This window comes from Cavia porcellus, unplaced genomic scaffold, assembly GCF_034190915.1.
Source record: "Cavia porcellus strain 051 isolate PalLab524CR breed Dunkin Hartley unplaced genomic scaffold, mCavPor4.1 scaffold_2, whole genome shotgun sequence".
Lineage (NCBI taxonomy): Eukaryota > Metazoa > Chordata > Mammalia > Rodentia > Caviidae > Cavia > Cavia porcellus.
In genome coordinates, this window is record NW_026947485.1 from 39,870,467 (window position 1) to 39,894,515 (window position 24,049).

At 53.4% G+C, this 24,049-nt stretch overlaps 1 protein-coding gene across 3 annotated transcripts; it reads left to right on the plus strand.

Annotated features, from left to right (window-relative positions):
• The first annotated feature begins 835 nt into the window (after positions 1–835).
• Impdh1 (inosine monophosphate dehydrogenase 1) lies at positions 836–18,083 on the plus strand. 3 transcript variants are annotated; one of them, XM_063241159.1, is made up of 16 exons: positions 836–1,082; positions 4,847–4,945; positions 6,931–6,979; positions 9,603–9,704; positions 9,825–9,899; positions 10,160–10,366; positions 10,518–10,605; positions 11,877–12,076; positions 13,483–13,573; positions 13,849–13,944; positions 15,155–15,298; positions 15,397–15,541; positions 15,863–16,006; positions 16,128–16,211; positions 16,761–16,777; positions 17,326–18,083. In XM_063241159.1, exons 1-16 carry the CDS (start codon positions 913–915, stop codon positions 17,424–17,426), a joined length of 1,812 nt encoding a protein of 603 aa, XP_063097229.1. In that variant the 5' UTR covers positions 836–912; the 3' UTR covers positions 17,427–18,083. The 3 variants fall into 3 exon arrangements, with proteins under 3 accessions (XP_063097229.1, XP_003475099.3, XP_063097234.1); XM_063241164.1 differs by lacking the exon at positions 836–1,082 and adding an exon at positions 3,691–3,709; XM_003475051.5 differs by lacking the exon at positions 16,761–16,777 and having other exon boundaries at positions 839–1,082.
• Positions 18,084–24,049: the final 5,966 nt, after the last annotated feature.

Below are 24,049 nucleotides of genomic sequence, written 5' to 3' on the forward strand. Positions count from 1 at the left end.
CTGCTTTTCTGAAAGCATCTTAACACAAAATTTCACTGTTTACCATTTGCTCCCTCAAATTGTTACTACATAAATTTTTTTAAAAAACAGTATAAGAATTGTCAGATGTTCACTTTTTCTTTTTTTTTCCTTTTTTTTTTTTTTCCTACGCTGGAGCCTCATATAAATTGTCTGAGGGCAGGAGCTTTGCTTTGCCGTCCCTGCAAGGTGCTAACTCATTACTGACAACGGTAGCTGGGATAAAAGATGCTTTCCTAGTCAGGAGATAAACTCTTGTGAACACCTGCAGGCTCAGCCTCACTTCCTGTTAGGGTATTTTGAGCACTACAAGACAACGATCTGTTCCTTCCTCAGTAGTGGCGGGTGAGGGACGTGGGAAATCTCTTTTCCTGGCGTCTAAAGTGCAGTGTGTTGCGTGGGTGAAGACCGAGGGACACAGTCCCTACTACTCTCGCGGGAGGCGGGATATCTGCGCCGGCCGGTGCGAGGCGCTGCAGGGACCACGCCAGTGTCTGTAGATCAGAAAGCCCCGCACAGGCTGCCAGGACAGCTCCTGCCTCTGTGCTTCCTTCCTCTACTGGTTCTCTTCAGTATGGGTCAGGAGAAACTGGGAAGTCCGGGTCGCAGAGAAAGGGCGCGGGTCCTCTCCAGTTCCACCCTTGGAGGACACCCACCCGATCTACCCACGCTGGTCTAGAGATGAGAAAGGGGCTGAGTCCGAGTATGTGCGCAGCGGGGCTGCACCGAGCTCGGTGCCAAGGGCGGAGCCCAGTTGCCTCCCGGATACCCCTACCGCGCCGCCCGAACCCCGCCCCCGGCACAGGGCCCCGCCCCCCGCAGGGACCTGACTGGTGCGCGCGGTGCCCAGCCGGGGCCAGGGAGCCTCCGGCTGGCCTGACCTGCGGCCTCTGCATGGAGGGGCCTCTCGCTCCGTCCCCGGAGTCGGGGCCGCTCCCGCTGCCTTTGCAGGGAGGCGGAGTCGCTGCTGTTCCGGAGCCCGGAGCCCGGCAACACCCGGGACACGAGACGGCGGCACAGCGGTACTGCGCCCGCCTGCTGCAGGCCGGCTACGAGCCCGAGAGGTGACGCCCAGGGCAGAGCGCGCGGGGCGCATCCGGGGCGGGAGGCCTAGGAGGGCGCAGCTGCTTAGGAACCCGGGGTGCTGCGGGGCAGGGGCGAGGCAGGTCCACGCACCCTTCCCCTGCACCGCCTCCACACCTCACTTCCCAAGACTTGGTTCCGCAGCCACGCACCCTGCTCTGGCTGGGGGATGCAGGCGCGCACTGTGCAAAGAAAGGGTTCAGCACTGCGCGTTGCTCGAGGGCGCAGGGGAGAGGAAGCAGGTCATTAAAACGCTCCCTGAAATCTTAGTGCTGCATCGGACCTTCACTACACACCCCGTGACACCTGGTCCAGGCGGCTCCAACTACTGGGTTTCAAACAGTGCTTTCTAGGGTCTTTATCCAACTTTGCTTCCTCCTACTAAGCTGTTTCCACCTAGAACTGTCTTCAAGGTGTTACAGTGAGATGCGGGTATCCAGAGGCGCGCCTTCCTAGAGTCAGGAGAAGATGCTGCCTCTCTTCACGGTGCAGTGAGGTCCTGTGAGGTAGAGGCTGTTGCTCGCCTCCGCAGACTCAGGGTCCCATGCTGGGTTATGGAAGGGGGGAGTGTCCTTGAAGGAAGAGTAGGGGAAGTGAGCCCAGCTCCAGGGAACTGGCTGAAAAAGACACAGTGGGCTAATCTCTGGATTGTATCACAGTTTGAAATGCAATCCCATTGCCCTTCCAGTCCAGAGGATTTGGACTTTTTTCTGCTTTTTTCATCTGCTGGTGACCTGGCAGCTGGGTTGGTTTGGGTGAAGGGAGGGTGGTCTGGGGGAATTAGCCCTGTAGCTCTGCCCAGGGCCTGACTGCTTATGTAAGAACTTTTAAGGGCTTAAGGGCTAGGAAGCCCGCCCCCTCCTTCACATACAGGCTGCCTCTCTAGAACTGACTCAGGCATAGGCAACGCCTGTCCTTCTGTCCTTTCTCCTATGCTAGAAATCTAGCTGCTGGTGTTCAGGGACCAGGGTGACAGGGAGGAGCCATGGGAAGGGAGGGAGCAGACTGGGGCACTTGGGCACTCTGTGGAGGCAGTGCCTTGCATAGAGCAGGTATTTCAGAAAACATCATTTCGGAGTTCAGGCCTGGGCACTCAGGAGCATGCCTTCAGTCAGACTGTAGTGCTGTAGCAAGGAGCCATGCCCTCCTCACCCTGGGCTCAAAAGAGTGGTATAAAACCTGAGCCCCAGCCAGGTGGTATAATGAGTGAGATTCAAAACGTTTTAGTAGACAACAGTCTGCCTTCACCAACCCAGACCTGTGTGGCAAGGCCCAGGCTCCATGAGAACTTCTAGGTTTGAGTCTGGTGTAACTGTTCTCTGACTCCAACTTGGGTGAGCTGTGATCACTGTTATTACCTTTTCTCTTCTAAAAGTGTTTTTGAAATCTTGTCCTTTCAAACAGCCCCAGACAAGACAGAGACATCCATCTACCCTGCTTGAATCTCAGTATCCTACTGGCTCCTATTGCCCTGTTCTGCTGAGGAAGGGGCTAGACCTAGCCCCTTCCCCTTGAAGCTGCAAGGTGGGGAGTCTCAGGGGACCAGCAGTCTTTCCTTGGGCTGAGGAAGCTGAGTAGTTGCCTCGGTGTCTCCTCCCCATGGAGGAAGCAGCTGGGGAAGATCAGGAAGAAGGAGGAGGGGATGGGGTGGATTAAGTCTCTGGAAATGGACAGCCTAACCCAGGGCTGAGCCCGGCAGCTTAGAATAATGAGGAGCCTAACACAGGTCAAAGCTGGAGGGGGCATGGGACAGTGAAGTCTGTAATCACTGAGAAGGTGACTCTCCATAAGTTGACCTCCTCTCTTGTGTCCAGCATTTTAAACTGGGGTAGATGTCACATTAAGGTCACCTGAGATGGCAGAACTCTGCTGCTTTCCCAGGGCCCAGCCCTGGAGGAACCCTGATGAGTACCCTAGTCATTCTTGACACATACTGAGGGATATAGGGACTCAGAGAAACCTCTGGTGCTGCAGTGCTCTGAGCCCGCAGGTGGCATGGTAGCCCTGTTCTTTCTTGCCCTGGTGTCACTGCTCTGGCCCTAGGTGGCCGATGAGAGGTCCTTGTGCTGGTCCTCTCCAGGTTACCCTCCCAGTATGACTCAGGCTCCAAGGGTGAGTGCTAAAGAATGACAGTTGCTTCCCACAGAGCTGGTAACCCTGGCAGTACCCACCTTCCTTTCTGATGCTGCCTGGCTCTGAGAGGCCCCCATTAGGAGCCTTTCTTTGGGCCCCACTGGCAAGGAAGGAAACTTGGGGATCTGTGATGTCCCTATCCCTTCCCCTCCCAGTGAGAGACAAGAGGATATCTGTGAATCTCCTCTAATGCTGTGGGCCTTGTGAGAAGCCTCCCCTTCCTTCTGTGCACGGATGGAACAGTCTGTTTTCCTGGCAAGGTGCCAGGGGCATCGTTGGGAGGCTGGGCATCCCAGGAGCCTCGTGGCTTGGAAGCCCAGGCTCCCTTGGGCCCGGCTGCCACCACACTGCTGAGAGGTAAACAAACCCAGCCTCACAGGGCTGGGGAGGGAGCTTGCTTGTGCCACAGTGAGCCCTCGTGCCAGGGAAAGGACTGCGTCCCTGCCCACCTCATTCTCTCATCTCATCATCAGAAGTGAGTGGAGGGGAAAGGGAGGAGACCAGGAGTCTGGCCCGGCAGTAGCATTAGCAGTTCTGGTCGTAGGACAGGGAAGGCGCTATCACCACACTGTCCCCCAGGCGTCAGTCTGCTTGCCACTTCACCTTATTGCCCTCAGGTAGAAATATGGGTTTTGCTCACCCAAGGCTACCAGATGTAGGCTGTAGGCAATTTTCAGAAGTTTTCTAACCTCTGATTTATCTTCGTACTTACTTGTCTGGGCCAGGCTAGTGAGCCTTCTTCATCTTCACTTCCAAATAAAAACAAACTTTCAGGGGCCAGGTTCCTAGTTTCTACACTAGCTTCTGAGCTGATGAGGGTAGAACAGCCAGACTGAATCCTTGGACCAGCGATCAGAAGCTGTATCCTTCCCACTTTTGAAACTGAAAGTCCTATGGGGATGGCAGTAATAATTAGCAATTAATGAATTGTGGAGTAAATGTGGTTATTTATGAAAAGTGCTTTGCGGATCGCAGAGGGCTCTAAGGCCACCCAAAGGGTAAGGAGTGTCATTGTTAAAAATGCCTCAGTCTTGGGAATGGTCCTGGATGGGGCCAGCCTCTAACTTCCATCTCCTGTGTGTTATGGAGCTGGGAGCCCTGAGCAGTTTGTAGGGGCCCGAGGACCGGCATCAGGGGACAGCAGAATCACGTTAGAGGTATTCCTGGGGTTGGCCGCGGAGACCCTGGAAGGCAGGGCCCAGTGTCCTGGCGTCCTGAGAATGCGTGGAGACTAGGGGAAGGGGGCGTGCCCCAGCCTGGCTCTGTCCCCGCCTCTCTTGGTCCCACAACGCCCTCCGTGGCAGCTGCCAGGAGGGTCGCCGTGCGGATACAGGCGGCCTGGCCTTGCGGGCGCCGCCGCGGCGCTAGCTGCGCGGCCCGGCAGAGCTTTTGTGCGCGCAGGGCGGAGGCAGCGGCTCCCGGGGCGGGGCGGAGGAGAGGGCGGCGCCGGGTCCCCGCCCGCGGTCGCTGCCGCTGCCGCAGCCTCCGCCCCTGGCCCGCCCGGCTCGCGGCGGCAGCGTGGCCGCGGCGCGCGTCAGCAGAAGCAGAAGCTGCAGGAGCCGCGGGGCGGCCCGCGCGGGTGTTTATGTCGGGTCGCCGTGTCCCCCGGCAGCATGGCGGACTACCTGATCAGCGGCGGCACCGGCTACGTGCCCGAGGACGGCCTCACCGCTCAGCAGCTCTTCGCCAACGCCGACGGCCTCACCTACAAGTAAGCGCTCGCCGCGGCCCCACCTGGGTGCGCGCATCCCTGCGCCGCGGCGCGGCCCGGCCTGGGCCTGCACGTGCGCCGCTGCCGACGCCCGGACCCGGGTCCAGTAAGAGTGACTCGGGGTGATGGGGGCTGGGCAAGGGAAGGAAGCAGGCCTGCGAGAGCAGACGGACGTGGCACAGTGACATCGCGGGGCCGCGGTGCCTGTGCGCGTCTCTGGCCGGATCTCTATATGACCTGCCTCCTTCCTTCTCTCTAGGGCATCTTGGCATCTTGGAGGGACCAGAGGGCTGAAGGGGAAGCCGGGTGTGGGAGTTCTGGGGAGACTATCGGACCTTCAGCCTTTCCTCCCAGATAGAGCAGAGTGGTGGCTGGGGCCCAGCTCAGACAGCTGCTGAGCGTTTTCCCCAGAAGAGGCCATATGGATGACCCCTTTTCCCCACCATCCAGTCTGGTTGCCTTCTACTAGTGCCTTCTACTCCTGCCCACAGGTTGGCACTGGTGCCCTTTGGTTCCCCCAGAGCGAGTATTCTGTGATCATCTCCCATAAGCCCACTTAGTGTGGGATTTGAGACCAGGATGGAGACCAGCCCATCTGCCTCTGGCTCAGATTGCCTTTTTTGTGGGCCCTGGGCCAGTTGTCCTGCCTGGTGCAGGCCTGGCCCTGGCTGTCCTTCTGGCTGCAGAACTATACCCCTGCCAGGAAGGAGCACTTGAACCCAAGACGGGGCAAAGTGGGGATGCTGGCCAGCTAACAGCACCACTGGCCTCTCCTACTGTCTTCCTCCCTGGCTCATAAGCATTCCTGCTTGGCAGGCACTTTTCCTACACACCAGGATACCATGTCAATGCCCGGAGGGTCCTCCCTTATTTGCCTTAGGTGAGGGATGTATAAAATACCCATAGAATGACAAGAAGCACAGACCCAGCATTTCTTCTTGGGTCTCTTAAGTGAGCTGCACAGGCCTCCCTGGCGTACAGAAGGGCTGCCAAGGGGTGGGGGCAGCTGAAATTCTTTGGTGATGGAGGATGGTGTAGAGCTGTGATGTATTTTCCATTTTTATCTTCTACAGGAGCTCCTAGGCACTGGGGCAAATTAACTACCCCATGTCATCACACTGACTTTTTCTTGCTCACTGGAGGTGCCTGCTGTTTTGCGTAGCCTGGTTCAGAGTTTTCCTGGTGTAGCACTTTACTTTTGGGGTGTGTCTGTCACTGCTGTTATTTTGCAAGTTGAGCCCATGAGGGTTCTTGTGCTGTGGCACTGCACCCAGGCCCAGCCATGCAGCCCTAGACACCTTTTTTGGGCTTCATTGTAACCATGAGCCACTCTAGTGTGGGCAGCTGCGGTGCTTTGGCCACTCCCAGTGTGAGGCTTCCTTGCTCCCCATTCCTGCCTGAGCCATGTCTGTTGGTTACCCCTTGACAGTTGCCGAGCTGTCAGAACTTGCCCTGCGCTCAGGCCCCTGGGGTCCTTCCATGCTGCTTTGAACCTGTGTGACTCAGCAGCCTCCCAGCTGGGGCGGCCAGCTTGCCCTGTGCTGGGTCACTGTCATGCCTTGTTGCACGACAAAATATGTGAGGTACCATGTTTTCTGGTCTCACTTACTGTCTGACCTTATCAAGACTGAGAAGTGTTCAAGGACAGGCATTTATCCGTTGTGTGTGGCCATGTGGGAACTTCTCTCTCCCTTGACAAACCCTGAGCCTTGAAGGCAGTGGAAGTTTTGAGTTAAACACATTAGTGGAACAGAATACGCCAACCTCCTGCCATCTTTGCCTACAGTTCTGGGGACTAGAGTCAGCAAGACACCATTGAGGGTTTGTCCAGCCTCCCTGACCCTATGGCCACCGCTGGCATGGCATGAGGGAAATGAGGAGAGTTTGTCCAGCCTCCCTGACCCCATGGCCGTCTCTGGCATGGCAGAGTCTGGCCCTTTGTGGCACCTCTGCCCACCAGGAGCACTCACACTCTGTCTTCACAGCGACTTCCTGATCCTCCCGGGATTCATAGACTTCATAGCCGATGAGGTGGTGAGTACTCTTTCCTTTGACATGGGAGGGGTTTGGCGTGTGGCACTGGGCGTGTGGTGGGTGAAGCAGGCTCTCACTCAAGGGCAGGGTGTGGGAGAGACCTTTCTTGGGAATGTGGTGGGTACAGACTTTATTTTTGCCAGAGGGATTGACAGAAGGCAGAGGGTTATGCCTCTCAGGCAGAGGCAGCTGGGCAGTGTGGAGGTGCTGGGGGGTCCTGAGTGGGGGCCTGGCACTGTCGCTGATGGAGCCTGGAGGGGGTTCAGAAAAGGCCCTGGCTGGGAAGGCTTGGGTGTGGCTTGGGGTAAAGACTGGGTGTTGTTTGAAATGCTGAGCACGGACAGCGCTGATCCCACAATGGACATAACTGGCAAGGAGGTGAGAAGGGTAGGATTTTAGACAAATGCAAGGAAGGAAGCTTGCAAGCCCTTGTGGTACCTTGCTTTCCACAAGGGGCTCAGCAAATAAACCAAACGAATGAGCAGTTAGTATACTTGTTATATACTAATTGCTTTTGTTTTGTTTTGTTATTTCTGGGAGTTGAACTCAGGACCTTGCATTTGTCAGGCAGGCACCGTGCCGCTGAGCTGTATCCCAGCCCTTATACTAATTGTATATGTTATAGTCTCATGAAAATCAATCAGGGCTATGAGGATGGTATTAATTAGTTTAAGAAAAGTTTAATGATTCTGTGATACATTTGTACACATTAAAAAATCATTTCTTTTTGTTTTTGGTTTTTTGAGACAAGGTCTTGCTGTGTAGTTCAGGCTGACTTTAAACTCTCAGTGATCCTTCTGCCCCAGTTTGTGAGTGCTGGGATTACAGGTGTGTGCCACCACGGCCTAGCTAAAGGACAGTTTTTTTTCTTTTGAGACAGGATCTCACAATGCAGTTCAAGGCTGGCCTTGAGCTCACAACAATCCTGCCTCAGCCTCCCGGTGTGCAGGGATTACAGGCTTGTGCTACCAAACCTTCCACACCTGGCTAAAATGATTTCTTATTTGGTGTTGTTATTACTGTTTACTCTGGTCTGATTCTGGTGGAAGGCCAAAATACTGAGCATACTTAGGTCATTGTTGTGTAGAGAAACTCACATTTACCCTGTGTGCACCCAGAGCTGACTCAGGCATATTTTGTTTCTTTTTTAAGACACAGGTTCTTGCTGGCCTTGAGCTTACTATATAGTCCAGGTTGGTTTCAAACTCACAGTGATGTTCCTGCCTCAGTTTTCCGAGTACTGGGATTATGGTGTGTACCATCACATTCAGCTCAGACAGATTTTTTTTAAAGAGGAAATTTTGGGTATTCTGTGTATTTCCCTTATGATAGCAACCAGGAAGTATTCTTGGTAAAGCTATTCAGTTTAGTAGAGTTTACTAAAGCACCCTCCTTGGCTTTGTATCAGAGCCTGGACTAACCCCCAGGAAGAGAAGGGTTCAAAGGAATCTCCCTGGTTACTGAGCATCTTGCTATCCTTTGAGCTCTGTCAGGTTCTTCTCTGGTATGATGGGATAGAAGAGGGCGGCTTTTTCTAGGCTGTGGAGTTAGGGTTCTGACCTAGGGTCTGTAATTGACTTTATGGGCCTTGAATTTCAACAGTGATATACCAAAATCTTGTCTGGGGGGCTTAGGGACTAGAATTGGCAACTGTCAACCCAAATCTCAGAGGGGTCTGATTTAACCTTTCACAGACAGAAATCATTCATACCACCCATAGATGATTCACAATTGTATACAGGTTGAGTGTGCTTTATCGAAATGGTCAGGACCAAAAGTGTTTAGGATTTCATGTTATTTTCAGATTTTGGAATATTTGCATACAAAATAAGATACCTTCCAGTTGGGACCCAAGTCAAAATTCATTTATATTTCATATAAACTTTATATAGCCTGAAGGTAATTTTGTACAGTATTTTTAGGGTGCATGCCTTGACTGTCTTTTCAGGAGGTCAGGCATAGCATTTTCCACTTGTGGCATCACATTGGTGCTCAGAAAGCTTAGGACTTCAGAGCATTTTGCACTTGGGATCTTTAGAGTAGGAACACTCACCTGTTTTTGCAATCCTGACTTCTCTCTGGAGTGCCAGCGCCTTAGCCACCCTCTTTCCTGGATTTCTAATGGACCCCTCTCTGTACCTGCCCCTGCCTCAGCCTCTGTCACCTAGAATCCCAGCACATATTCCTGGTGATCACTTGGCCTTGCTGTTTTTCTTCCTGGCTGAAATTGGCTTGTCTGTGTGTCTCATGTTTGTCGTCTTTCTATCTAAGTGGAACATCAGCTCCACGAGAGCTGTGTTGCTCACTGCCCTGTTCCAAGTCTGTGTGTAGCCAGAGCTGAACCAGACAGATGTTTTAGGGGGAAATTTGAGCTCTTCTGTATATTTTCCTTATGCCAGTAACCAGAAAGCCTTCTTGGGCCAGCCGTTAAGTTTAATAAAGTTTATTGAACTCCCTGGCTTGTGCCAGAATCTGGATTAGCTGCTAGGAAAAGTAACTGAAAAGAGTAATGCCTGGCGATTGAGGGTCTCATCGTCCCTTGTACAGGGATACAGCGAGGTGCTGGTAGATGTTGGTCTAGTTGCTGATAAAACTGTTCAATAGACTGTGCCTCTGTCCTCAGGACCTGACATCGGCCCTGACCCGGAAGATCACGCTGAAGACACCACTGATCTCCTCTCCCATGGACACTGTGACAGAGGCTGACATGGCCATCGCAATGGCTGTGAGTCCTGTGCCTGAACAGGGACCCCAGGGCAGAGCGGACTGAACACGTGGGCTGTGTGGAGGGATAGGGCTGAGGAGGGTGGGCCCTGGCTCTCACCACACTTCCCTTCTGCCCCAGCTGATGGGAGGAATTGGTTTCATTCACCACAACTGCACCCCAGAGTTCCAGGCCAATGAAGTGCGGAAAGTCAAGGCAAGTACCAAGCTTGTCTGTAGAAAGATACCACCTAGCAGGCCCTGCCTTGCCACGTCTCCCCCTGCCCTGGTGCTGTGCAGACTGCTGCACTGTGGGCTGGTTGCTGTGGGATCCTGGCTGCTTGTCCTCACAAAGAAGGCACAAGCCTGGCCCTTATTTTCCCGCCGGCCCCTCACCCCACCGAGAGCCCTGGCTTCCGTGTGCGGAGCCAGAACCCTGGCATTCTTACAGCCTTTTCTTCCCCCTGCTGCCTGCAGAAGTTTGAGCAGGGCTTCATCACAGACCCCGTGGTGCTGAGCCCCTCACACACTGTGGGCGACGTTCTGGAGGCCAAGATCCGGCATGGCTTCTCCGGCATCCCCATCACTGAGACTGGCACCATGGGCAGCAAGCTGGTGGGCATCGTCACCTCCCGAGACATCGACTTCCTTGCTGAGAAGGACCACACCACGCTCCTCAGCGAGGTGCCTGTGGGGTAGGGCGGGTGGGCCGGGGTACAGGGAGGGCCCTACACCCTGGAGCTCCAGGTCAGTGCTTGTGACCGGGGACCAGAGGGAGGCCTGGCTCTTTCTCTCTCACCTGCCAACCTGCAGGCAAATGTTCCTGGCCCCACAGGTGATGACGCCCCGGATGGAGCTGGTGGTGGCTCCAGCAGGCGTGACGTTGAAAGAGGCAAATGAGATCTTACAACGCAGCAAGAAAGGTACTAGGAAGCAGGCAGAACATTTAACTCTTTGTACCGTGGTCCGTCTGGTCCTTCCTGACCCCTCAAGTTGTCCCTCACTGAGCCTTGAGGAAGGTTGGAACAGTGTTCTGTAGTGGGTGTAGTAGTGTGTACTATATTCCCAACACTCATGGCTGAGGCCAGTCCACTCTGTGTAGAGAGACCGTGGCTCTAAAAAGCAAAAAATCCACCACTACAAACTTTTGTGGGAGGCCGAGACTGTGTCTCAAAACAAGAACAATTGTTTTTTTAAAAGGCTGGGGAAGTACCTTAGTTACCAAGGGTCCTGTGTTCCCTCTCAAGCACCAAAAGGTTCTGTGGTCTTAAAAGCTTGAGAAATTCTGCTTTCCATATCCTTCCTCCTATTTTGCATAGAGTAGCACTTTGGCTTATTAATTACCAGTCCAATTATTTAAATATAGGATAGCCAAAAACTCCATAACATTTTTTTTTTTTGTTTTTTTGAGACAGGGTTTCACAATGTAGCCCAGGCTGACCTTGAATTCACTATGTAGCTCAGGCTGGCTTTGAACTTGCAGTGATCCTCCTGCCTCTGCCTCCTGCATGCTGGGATTATAGGTGTGCACCACCATGCTTGGCCTTTTTTTTCATTAATTTTATAAGATAGGAAATATAAAAATATAAAAAAGACAATTTTATGAAATATATTCAATACGAGAATTGACTAGTTGAAATGACACATTCCCTGAGATTCAGTATGTGAACAAGTGTTCTGCCATTGCCCAAGTGATGCTTAGGGTAAACTGATAAGCGGTTAAGGGCCCTGAAAGCTTCAGTTAGATTTGAATATTGGAGCTGCTTACAGCATCATACTCACCAAATCCCTATGGGCTGTTGCTTCCCTGGACCATAGTGAAAGCTCTTTGGGGTGTGTGTGGGGACAGGCTCTCATCCCCTATGTGGGACAGCCTCATATCTGGGCTGTGACTAGGAGTTTTTGACTATCTGGGCATGTGGCCCAGGAAGTGAAAGGCTGTCATTGCCCAGACAGGGCTGGCCAGGGCACAGAACAGGAAGATTCCTAAGAACCTGCTTGGTCGCCAGAGTTTGCCTCTTGCTCCTTGGGACAGGGTCCAGGTTTTTAGGAATATTTTGTAGGTTGGTGCTGTCACCTAGTGGCTGGTTTGGGTATTGCAGTGGAGTTTCTGGCCCCGGCTGTTTTTTTTATCCCTCTTCTCAACACACATCACCCTTACCCCAAGCCTGCCTCTCCATCTTACATCTGTCAGGGAAGCTGCCTATTGTCAATGATCGTGACGAGCTGGTGGCTATCATTGCCCGCACCGACCTAAAGAAGAACCGAGACTACCCTCTGGCCTCCAAGGACTCCCATAAACAGCTGCTGTGTGGGGCAGCTGTGGGCACCAGAGAGGATGACAAATACCGCCTGGACCTGCTCACTCAGGCGGGTGCTGACGTCATTGTGCTGGTGAGGAGGGTAGTGTTCCCCAGAGCTCACACTCACCTTTAATTTAGTTGTGTGCCTCCTTTGTTGCTCTTTCTGGGCTTCTGTGTGTTCCCTGGGTGTCCGAATCCTGAGGGTCCTGGCATTGTAGAATCTGGAACATGCTGAGAACTTTCCCTATGTATAATTTTTTTTTTTTTTGGTACCTGGAATCAAACTCAGGACCTATACTTGCCAGGAAGGCGCTTATGCAGCTGGTATCTCCAGCCCCATGTATAAATTGACTCTAAAAGTGACAATGCTTATTTGCTAGGAGCTCCCTGCTCAGCAGGCACCAACCTAAGACCTGTATGTGTATTTGTTCATTTAATCTCTACAACACTACCTTTAGGTAAAAGTGCCTTTCCCAGGTGTTGGATGAAGAAACTGGGACACAAACGGATTAATTTCACTTGGTTAGTGTGTTGGTAGGAACCTGTGTTAATCAGCTTTCCAGTACTGTGATAAAATATGTGATGCACCCAACTTAAAAGTAAGAAAGGCTTGTTCTGCCTCAGACTCAGGGTTTAAAAAAAATTTTTTTAATTAAAAAAAATAAAAACAAGCAAAATAAAAAGAGAAAGTAGCCAATCAAAGCAAACCACAGTAAGGGATACAGCACTTCACAGCAGTCTCAGGGGTTTTGGTCAGTATCCACTGAGGCTGTTGATTTGAGCCTTTGGCTGCACTGTGCATCATGGTGGAAAGTAGGGTAGAGGAGGCTTACCGCATGATGTGCTGGTAAACCGAAAGTTATAAGAGAGGCTGGATCTCAAAAGCCTCTTCTAGGAATGCTCCAGGAACCTAACTTCCTCTACTGGGTCTCACCTCATTTTTGGGGGGTCTCGATTCTAAGTTTTACTGTCTCCATAGTGGTACTGTGGTCTAGTTTAAGCCTTCAACACACAGCTCCTTTGAGGGGTACTAAGCATTCAAACTATAGCCAGGTGTGGTGGCATATGCCTGTAATCTCAGTGCTTGGGAGGCTGAGGCAGGAGGACTGCAAGTTTGAGGTCACCTTTGGTAGCTTTGTAAGACTACCTCAAATTGAAAAGAGGGGCTGAGGATGTAGCCTAGTAGCAGAGCATTCACCCAAAATGTGGTAGGCTCTGGGCTCAGTCCCTGACTGCAAAAGAAAAGGGAAGGCAAGGGGAGGGACCCCAACTGTATCAAATCTCAGGCTCTTTTCTTTCTTAAGGGGCTTGTCTGCTCTGAGGCGATACCTGAGTATTTAGCCTTGGGGGAAGCAGGTCTGTTTTGGTCCTCAGCTGAGAATTGTTGGGACTTCCTAGGGAAAAAGAGAAAAGTATTCCTGTATGGCAGTTTTCATGTGATTCAGGGATCCAGCCACTTGACTCCTCAGCCTAAACTTTGTGTGCCCCAATCTACAGGACTCCTCCCAGGGGAACTCAGTGTATCAGATTGCTATGGTGCACTACATCAAGCAGAAGTACCCCCACCTCCAGGTGATTGGGGGGAATGGTGAGTGCAGGCTCCCGGCATCCTGCTCTGCTGCCCCTGGCTATGTCACCCCTCTCTGTCCCTCAACACCATGAGGATGGTGTTGCTGCTGTGCGAGTGGTAGGGGAAGAAGGGGCTTTGGTTGCTGTAGGCATTTGTGGCAGAGGTGTGTGTGTGTGTGTGTGTGTGTGTGTGTGTACACACGTGTGCTAGGTGGGGGTTGCAGGAAGCTACTGGGCAGGGCAGGGACATCCCATCCTCATATTGTCCCTCTGTTTGTCTTCCCCAATATCCAGTAGTGACAGCAGCTCAGGCCAAGAACCTAGTTGATGCTGGTGTGGACGGGCTCCGTGTGGGCATGGGCTGTGGCTCCATCTGCATCACCCAAGAAGGTGGGTATCCAGGAGGAAGAGTGACTGCTGATTAGGACAGCCCCTGGCCTGCTACAGGCCCTAAGGTCTTGCTCTTGTAGCATGCACAGCAAGTGCTGGCCCTGCCAGGTCCTTCTGGAATGTGGGCTCAGGGTGACCCAGACATAAGCTCTGCTGTGTCTTGCCCATGGACTTGGTGGGAATCGGGTGAGTGGATGAAGGCACTGAGTTTGGGGGATACAGCAGCCTGCTTGGTCTGCGGATTCTAGTCAAGAAAGGCCAGTCTGGGACCCGAGGATGATATGATTATTTTCCTCTGAATAGACAGGGATCTTATGAACTCACATTACCGCTGGTGAAAACAGTAGCAGGGGGAGTTGCACCGAGTCACAGACAGTGTGGACTCCTGTAACATGGAGGGGTGAGGGGAGACCCTGGTATGTGTTCCGGTGTGGGTCAGAGTGTCCTCCTGAAGGCTGGTGTCTGACTCGGAGGGTGGGAGTCAGATCTGGCAGGCAGTGGTAATGATCTGGTTCCTGTTGTGAAGGACATTTCTGGAAAATGCTGAGTGATTCATTGGGCCATCCTTGCGCAGGACATCTCCCCCTTTTAGGCTTCAAGGCCTCTGCCTCCTAAGTTTCTGCCATCGCCTTAGTGGACCGCGATGGTGGGATGTGGCCCTCTCTGATCTAATATATGTTAACTGAGCACCTGCTGTGTGCTAGGCACTGTGCTAAGCCTCGGGTGTGAGCAGGGACAAAACTGGTGGCCCCACCTCTAGCTTAGCCAGCCTTGCACCTGTCTGTAGCAAGTTACTGTTTCCTTGGGGTGTCCACTTCAAACCTAAAGGACCTTGGACTCATGAAAAACGAATGCAGCGCCCTCCCCAAAGGAGGCCATAAGTGCCTAACCCTAGTTACAGCCTTTGCAGATGAGAACTTCACAGGGGAGTGTATCCAGAGCAGGTGATGCTGGGGACCACCAGTTAGGGGATGCTGTCCTCTGGGGGAGCCAACACCAGTCCGCCACCACCAAATCCCCTGTGGTGCTGTTAGGGGTGGGTGGCCGGGTCCCTGAATGGACACTCAGCCAAGTCTTGCTGGTACCTGACTTATGACTCAGAAGCACTCTCCCAGAGTGCGGGTGGGCCAGGGAGAAAGGCTGACCTCCTCCCGAGCTGGCCTTGTGCTGCTGCTCACTCATTTCTGTTCTGTGCATTCCACCCTCCCAGTGATGGCCTGCGGCCGGCCCCAGGGCACTGCTGTGTACAAGGTGGCAGAGTATGCCCGGCGCTTCGGTGTGCCGGTCATAGCTGATGGTGGCATCCAGACTGTGGGGCACGTGGTCAAAGCCCTGGCCCTCGGAGCCTCCACAGGTGAGGGAGACCTTCAGGTGGAGTGGGCAGGTAGGGTTGGGAGCTGGGGGCAGCAGGATGGCAGTGGGCGGGAGGCACTGACTCTTTGACCTCCGCAGTGATGATGGGCTCCCTGCTGGCTGCCACCACAGAGGCCCCTGGTGAGTACTTCTTCTCCGATGGGGTGAGGCTCAAGAAGTACCGAGGCATGGGCTCGCTCGATGCCATGGAGAAGAGCAGCAGCAGCCAGAAACGATACTTCAGGTGTGTGCCCTGGACCCAGCCAGCGTACAGCAGCCTAGTCTGTGGCCCTTGGGCCCACACATAGCCCTCCTTCTCCAGATGATACTCAACCCTGTAATAGAGTTCTGGAAACTGACGCACAAGCATAAGTAGCAGACAAGCACCAAGACCTGGACCACCTAACTCAGAGGCTGTGCTGGTCTCTGCTGTAGCCCCACCAGTGCCTGCTACGGGGACCCTTGTGGGTGGCATCTTCCCTGCCCATGCCCTGAGAGGTGACATGGAGTCCTCTGAGCCAAAGCCTGCCAGGCTCAGCCCCTGCCCCCCTACCTCTCACCACAGTGAAGGAGACAAGGTGAAGATTGCACAGGGTGTCTCAGGCTCCATCCAGGACAAAGGCTCCATTCAGAAGTTTGTGCCCTACCTCATAGCCGGGATCCAGCACGGCTGCCAGGACATCGGGGCCCGGAGCCTGTCAGTCCTGCGGTGAGCTCTGAGACTGGAGGGGGCAGGGGTGGGGGGCCCTTGGGAGGCTCCCCTCCTTCCTGCTTCCTTTCTGTGTCTCTTCTCCTCCTGAGTGCCCTGACCTCACCTGCCCACCTGCCAGGTCCATGATGTACTCAGGAGAGCTCAAGTTTGAGAAGCGGACCATGTCAGCCCAGATCGAGGGCGGTGTGCACAGCCTGCACTCGTAAGTGGGGGGGGCTTTCTCTCCCTGACTGGCTGGCTGGCACTGGGATTGGCAGATGGGGCCAGGGTTCAGAGGCTGAGCTGCTGTTTCAGGGACATGGACCCTGCACACCAGAGTTGGATACTGCTGCAGGATGAGCCTGTTACCCTTATGCTACAGGGCCCCAAACTTTGTCCTGTAGCCCTCAGGCAGCCAGGTCACTGCCCTTGGGCATCTCTCTGAGCAGGGCACCCCAGTCCCACCAGCGCTCCCCAGCCCTTGCTTGCTCAGAAAGCTTGGTGGCTGGTGGCAGGTGGCAGGTGGCTGGTGACGCTGGGCTCTTGCTGGTGGCAGCCCCACATAGGCACAAGATGCAGGCACAAGGCTTCTAGTGGGCAGAAAGGCAGAGAGACAGGTATCAGGGCTGGTGCTGGGGCAGCTGTGGGCGGGGGCAGAACCAGTTGGCAGCAGTAGTTGCAGGCATGTGGCCCGCCCTGGCCGAAAGGACCCATCTCCCCAGGCATAGACGGGCATCTAACCTGTGTCTCTTTCTGCCCCACCTTCCCATAGCTATACCTTTGTGCCGTGTAAGTAACTGCGCTGCTGGGGCCAAGCCTAGAGTAGAGCAGGGGCCATCTGGGTGGGGCCTGGGCTGGGAGGATGGACATTGGGGTGGGGCGGCGCTGAATTACAATCACGGGACATGGACCCTGGGGTCAGGCCCTCCTGGCCCCTGTCCCTAGCACCATGGTGGAAAAGGCCACCTCTGGCCCCTCATCCAGCCAAAACACAAATCCCTGCTTTGGGATGGTGAGTGGCCACAAGGGGCCTGGGCCACCAAGTGTGTGGCAGTGGGGTGGAGACAGGCAGCAGAGGTTTGGTATCTGGTCAGAGCCTCCTATGTGAGGATGGCCGTGCTTTCCTGACACATCTCTCCACCCCAGCACCAAGGACAGTCCATGTAGGTGGCTGGAAGGACCTGGCCTGGTTCTGCAGGGAGCCCTGGCTGTGGAGGCCAGAGGCCCAGGGCTACCTGCTTTCTCCTACCCCTAAATCTGGGGGTCCCCGGGTGAGGGGATTTTAGGATGGGAAGAGGGTCTACATACCTACTCTTGGTTGCCTCTTGTCTCCACAGTTTCGAGAAGCGGCTGTACTGAGGATGGTGTCGGAGGCCGCAGTGGTGGAGGGGGCACACCCCAGGACGCCCCTTTGGGCACAGCCTCCCTCCATAACTGAGTGGTCCATGGATTTGCACTACGGGTTCCTTGACTCTTTTCCAAGGAGAGAGGAGGCGAAGTCCTGAGGGGACTGCAGCCTCTCCCTGGGCACCCCTCAGAGTTAGGGCTGCCCCGGGAGCCCCCCAGGTTCTCCCTTCTTCAGCCCCTGAGCCCAGCCAGCCTGGGCACACAGGCCTTGTGCCTGCCTCAGGTCTCTCTTGCTGCAGCCTGCTCTGCCTGGCTCCCACCCCTGGGGCAGGTGGTCCCTCCTGGCTTCTCCTGTAGGGCACTTCCCTCCCTGCCACCCTCCCTTAGGAAATGGTGCTCTCCTGGCCTTGCCTCTGGCCCCTTCCTGGGCTGCTGCCCTCTCAGCCATGTGGCTCTCTGGGCTCCTGACGTAGGCCATGGGGGAGGTCTCTGCCCCCTTCCCCTGGCCTGAGGCGACCCTGGGCCCTGTTCTTCAGGCCACTCCTCCACCCCCGGACCTGGGGAAGCTGCTGCCCCGATGATGGCCGCTTGCCCGGCATTCCTGACTCGCCATGGTCCCCAGGTGTACCAGTCCTGCCCTCTCCTCTCAGCTGCAGTTGAAGGCTTTAACTTTGCACACTTTGGGATCACAGTTGCGACATTGTATATTAAATAATCTGAATAAATCAAGCAGGTCTCAGTGCCTCTACCCTCCTTGTCTCTGTTCATTATCTGCTGGTGGCTGGTGGCACTCCTGGTGGTGAACTGGAGCCCTGTCTGTCAGAGCTAGGATGGTGAGGAGGGCATTGTACCTGAGGACATTATGGATGCAAGTAGGTATGTGGCAGGAGGTCTCCCAGGGCAGTGCCAACTGGCTAGCAAGTTCTGTAGCCATGCAGTGACACAGAGAGGTCACTGTGGTTATAGCAGTGGGGGTCTCAGGTGACTGCCAGAAAGCACCACTGCACCCTTATAATGCCGACACAGCTGATATGTGTCAGCTGATACGCACCTGTAGGAACCAGGCAGGGTAGGTGAGCTCTCACTGCTGATATGTGGCTCAGGCCTTGCGCTCCACCTCTACCCTCTGCTTCACAGATAGACTGCCCCACAGGCTGCTGCATACTCCCTAAAATTGAGAGATCTTGGGACATTCACATTGCCTCTAGTGTGACTGGGCAGAGGTGTCCCATCAAGGCAAGGAACAGACAACACTCAAACAGCAAGGAAGACGGTCTGGGACTGGCCTGGTGGCAGACAAACCGAGGATGAAGAGGATCCCTGAATATAGTAATGAAGATCTGGAAATGTCCCTGTGTCCCCAGAGAGGGGCTCTACAGACCCTGTTGACATGCCGTGCTCTCAGGCCCCCACTGACAGCCTTTTGGCCAGGAGTCCTGCTATCTGTGGACAGTGTGTCTGGACTAGGCTTTTGCTGCAGGATCACCCAGCTGTGTGGCATTTTCAGGGATGAAAAGGGTTAAATGACAAGATGAAGAGGTTCAGAGTTGGCCTCACGTCTGTTCTAGGAGTTGTCACAAAAAGAACAGATCACGAGGAGCCCCTGGAGATCTTGTTCTCTGGAGTCTGTGTCCTCTGTGTATACCTAAGGTCAGAGGTGATCCAGCTGGCGGGGGAAGAGGATCCATGGCCTCGGAGATGGAAAGGATGAGGAAGATGGACTAACTGAGGCCATGTTTCATGGCTGTCTTGCACGCTGGTTTACACAAACCATTATCGGAAGCGGTGTGACCAGCAATTAGATGGGAAAAGTCTTGGATTTTTAGATAAATGTTAGGGCACTCTCAGTCTAGGTGGCGAGTGGATCAAAGGACAGGTTTTCCTTTGAACTAGACGCAGCCTGTCAATAGAGCAGAGAAGTGGGATGTGTTACCCCGTCACTTGAGGGATACTAGTATTCATTTGGCCTTTCTGGAGGAAGTTCTCGAACACTGGTCCTCAGTAGAGAACCAGAGACCCCAGAGGCCCAGCCTAAAGGAATGAGGGGGCTTGAGGCTGAGCCTCTGGCTGGGTACCCAGCCCCCATTTCTCATATATACCACTGTCTGAGAATCACTGGTGTAGAAGAAATCCATACACCCAAGTACCTGATTTCTGAGACTCTTTCCAAAACGTATGTTACAGAAAAAATACTCAGATGTCCCAGTACCTACCTCCTGGCCTCGTTATGTAAGGATTAGAGAACCCATAGAAGATTATAGGGCTAAGTAAGTTAGTCTGTTTGCTTTCCTGTTGCCCAGATGAGCAGCATCTGGGGATAACCCAGACAACATGCTCACTCTAGGCTGCAAATTCAGCCACAGTGGGCACAACCCAGGTGGGGCAGAAGGACAGATGCCCTTTGCAGGAAGGCCATATGAGGTGGCTATGCAGGAGCAGCAGAACCACATGTGCGGCAAACCCCGTCAGCAGAATTCATTCCTACCTGGCATGCAGCCTGGTTTGAATGGCTCACTCACCCAGGGCCATGCAGTACAAGGTACCCACCACCAGGCTACTGAAGATCAATAAAAAGTCACACTGCCATGGCACCTCAGTCCTAGTTTTGTGCACTAGCCTCAGTGCAAAGGTATAGTCTCTTGAAGAGAGATATCACCTGGTATATCACCTGGCAGCCAGCCACTGCCCCAGGTCTCTACAGCCCTCAAGCAACGCAAACAAATCTTGGAGTGGGCACAGGTATTGGCAAGCCAGGAAGAGCAGAGGAAGTGGGCAGGGCCGGGGGCCCTGGGTGGAGGAGGTGGATAGAGCAGGAGAGTCATGTCACCTTTCACTGGTGAGGAATAACAGGCCATCTCTGGTACATGTGGGGACAGATGCGGGAGGAGCATTGGGCAGCTCCCAACAATGGCTCCACCTTCTCCCCTTCCTCAGAAGACTGAGAATGAGGACTCTCAGCCGGCCTGGCCCAGGAGTTCCAGACTAGCTCTCTGAGGCCTCTTTCAACTTCAGTGGCTCTAGTGCCAATGGGAGAGTGGACAGTCATCCTGCGAGGAGGAAGGGTCAGTACTTTGGCCATGCATACATGGTTGCCCAGCACCATTCTATCCTCTTCCATCTGGAGTGGGATTGGAGAGGAAGAAGGACCCCCCAAAGGGTGGCTGAGGGGAAGCAGGTCCTCCTTCTGCCTTTAATCGAGCTTTTTATCCTTTGAGGATCCCCTTCGACTGGTAAGGGCCAGACTCTAAACTCAGCCTTGTATATAACACCTCACTACTAGGGATTTGAGGGACGAGTCCTGCCTACTTCTTCACACTTGCCGCAGCCCTTTCTCTCCAGCCTGAACTTGGAGGTGGGGAATCTTGTCAGAGGATAGAGGCAGGGTAGAAGCATCCAGCCCTACATCAGCTGTACCCAGAGCTGGTTTTACCTGCAGGCTGTGGAAGTCACCATTGCCGACTTCCCCTCAGTTACCTTGTGACTTGGCTCAGGAGGGACGATGGGTGGAGTCAGGGCCCAGATCCCGTGGTCCCCATACTGCTGCTCACTAAACCCATTGGTAACAGCTTCTGGGATGAGATCCAGAGTGTCCGGTCCAGGCATGGAGCAGGTGGAGGACATCTGGATAGTAAGATACAGTGCTATCCTGGAGCAGGTAGACCATCTTTCCCTCACTCTGTGCCTCAGTTTAGAGAATCTGGTAACCTAACAATGAAGGTACCCCAGCAGCTTTCCCCCTTCAAACTCACTGTGTGGACCAGGCCAGCCTTGAACTTGTGATCCTCCTGCCTCAGCCTCCCAAGTGCTGGGATTACAGGTATAGGTATGTCCAGCTACTGTCTTTTGAACCCACACTTCAGATATTCCACTTCATTCTGCACCTCAGAGTGACCCTAAGGTGGCTGAGGGCAGGGGTTGCCTCAGGCAGAATCAACCAGAGTCCTGGTATTCCTATCACGTGTCTGTCTGTTTCTCTCTTTTGCAGGAGGAAGGCTGATCTGAGGCAGCTATCATGGTGCATAAGGAAGCTGCTCCCCACAGAGGAAAAGGAATGTGAGACTAGGCTCCAGGAGCTGAGCAGCTCAACAGGAGGGGGAACTCTAACATTTTCATTCTCCCTGTGGAGCACGGGCCAGTGGACACCAAAGTGCACGTCTGCACTGCGGATTCTGAGCTTCAGGAAATCAATTAAAGGGAGGGACTTCCTGCGGACCCTTGTCCCCTGTCTTCCTCTTTAGATGAGGAAGGATTCGTCTCCTACTCTCCTCACGGCTCACACTATCCAGTCTTTTTTACGGTCTCTGTTCTCTAGGGAGACCTGGGTACAAAAGGAGCAAAGCACTTTTCTGCAAGATGGGCGGGAGAGGGGAAGGTGGCCAGAAGGGTGTTCCCTGCTCCCTGGCTGCGGGACTCCTTGCCCGGGTGCTTCAGAAACAGTGTACCACCGTATCCAGCAGATGGCGCCTGGACCCATCGACTGCTGGGACCCTGGAGAACCCGAGCGGGGCAGTTTCCTAGGCAACAGGCAGCGTGGCTGAAAGCCCTGCCCTTGGCAACCATTCCTTGGTTGCCCACATCCATAGTAAATTTGGCTTCTGAAGGACAAGAGGGGCACAGGGGGTAAAATAATCTCTCAGAAAGTGAGAGGCTGACCGAGATACAGAGAGGAGAGTAAAAGATTCGCTTTCTGCTGTCATTTTTACTCTGTGCCAGTGATATCCTGGATGCATCTGATCCTCAGCAACCTTATAAGGAAGTAGTGCATATTCCTTTATTATGTATGGGCTGGATGAGGCTCAGAGAAAGTAACTTGCCCCAGCCTCCAGCTGCTAGGAGCCTGTGCCTGTCTAGACATCCTCCTGTTGATTCCCTTTTGAATCAGTAGGAAGTGTCCAAGCTCCATGAGGAAGCTGGCATCGAGGTTTGCTATGAACTCAACAATGGAGCAGCATGCAAGGGGCAATGAAACAAACCCAGCCCCTTCCAGCCCAGTGCTTTCCTCGCCAGGCCAGCGTGGGTGGGCCCAGAGAAGCCCAGGGTCTCTGTCACTCTTGGTGGGCTTTTCCACTGCCAAAGGACTGCAGAGGTGGAGAAAGGGGAATTAAGTTGCCTCTCTGAAACAGGAGAGCTACCCAAAAAGGACACAAAGCTGAAGCCCACGACCGTGCTGGGAAGAAGAGAGGCAGGAAGGGGTTCAGTTTCAGGGGTAGTACAAAGGAGGAAACCAAGGTCAAGGCCAGATTCGGAGGATTCAGATTTAGTTCAGTTCTTTAATTTGTATTCCTTTAAGAGCTCCTCTCCTTGCCTACTGCACATCTCAGCCTGCGCATAACCAATAATAAATTAGCTCTCTAAATTTATGCCAGACACATCTGTAATCCCAGCACTTGGGAGGCTGAGGCAAGAGGATCACCATGAGTTAGAGGCCAGCCTAGACTACATAGTGAGCTCAGGGCCAGCCTGAATTACATAGTGAGACCCGGGCTGTATATTTGTGTATTCTAGAGAAACAAAATGAATTATTTATCTATATTTATATATCTATCATCTATATCTGGAGAGACAGAGACAGAGAGACTTATAAGGAATTGGCTCACATAATTATGGCAGTTGAGAAGTCCCAAGACCTGTAGCCAGCAAGCCGGAGACCCAGGAGAGCTGATGGTGGCAGTGTGAGTCCAAAGGCAGGAGAAGACCAACTTCCCAGCTCAGAGCCAGGCAGAGAGCGAGCTGCCTCTTACTTAAACCCTTTTTGTTCTGTTTGCCTCCACTGGATTAGGTCAGCCCCACCCACAGGGGAGGGCAATTTGCCTTTCACTCAGTCCACCAATTTCAACGTTACTTGCACCAGAAATAGGCTCACAGACTCTCCAAGAACTATTTTCACCCTATGTCTAGGCACCCTGTGGCACATGTAATTAACCACCCACCAGCCACCCTCCCAGACCTTTTAAAATCTCTCCCATTCAAAAGAAAAAAAAATCCATTCTTCCAGTTGCTCAGATAAAACAAAGCAAAACAAAAAACCTTGAATCAACCCTTGACTTCTCTTTCACATCCGTGCTGAATCTGTCAGCAAACAGTGCTGGCACTGTCTTTGTGATACAGCCTGCTGACCAGTTCCTCCAGGCCCTTCCAACCCCATCTCTTGTCCGTGTTACTGCAATGGGCCCTGATTTTCCAGCCTCTGCAGCAGTGGGGGTGATTTATTCAAAGTGGAAGTCGAGGCGTGTCATTCCTCAGCTCGAGTCCTTCTAGTGGTTTTCCCTGGGCCAACGTAAAAATCATGGCCTTTAACTGTGGTCTCCAGAGCCTTCATGAGCTGACACTCAGTTTGGGACCTTGTTTACTGTCACTTTCCTCCCACTCATTCTGTTCTATCTGCATCGGTCTTCCTGCTGTCCCAAGTGCTGCCACCAGATTTCTTGTTAGACTCTCACCATGTACACGAGAGCAGACCATGCTCCCTGCCCTCCGCCCCCTTCCCAGTGTCCTCTGTGTGTGCATGTTTGTGTGCATGCTTTCCCTCACACATTATTATCCTGCTAAAGCAGTGTCGCTGATTAATACTTGTTAAATTAGTGAAGGAACCCCCCAAAAAACATCTCCTACTCCACACCAGTAAGCACAGAGATGCTGAGGATGCCAAGATAACATACACACTCTCTAGAGGAACTCAGTATCTAGCAGGAAGATCAAATTTATTTTGTATTT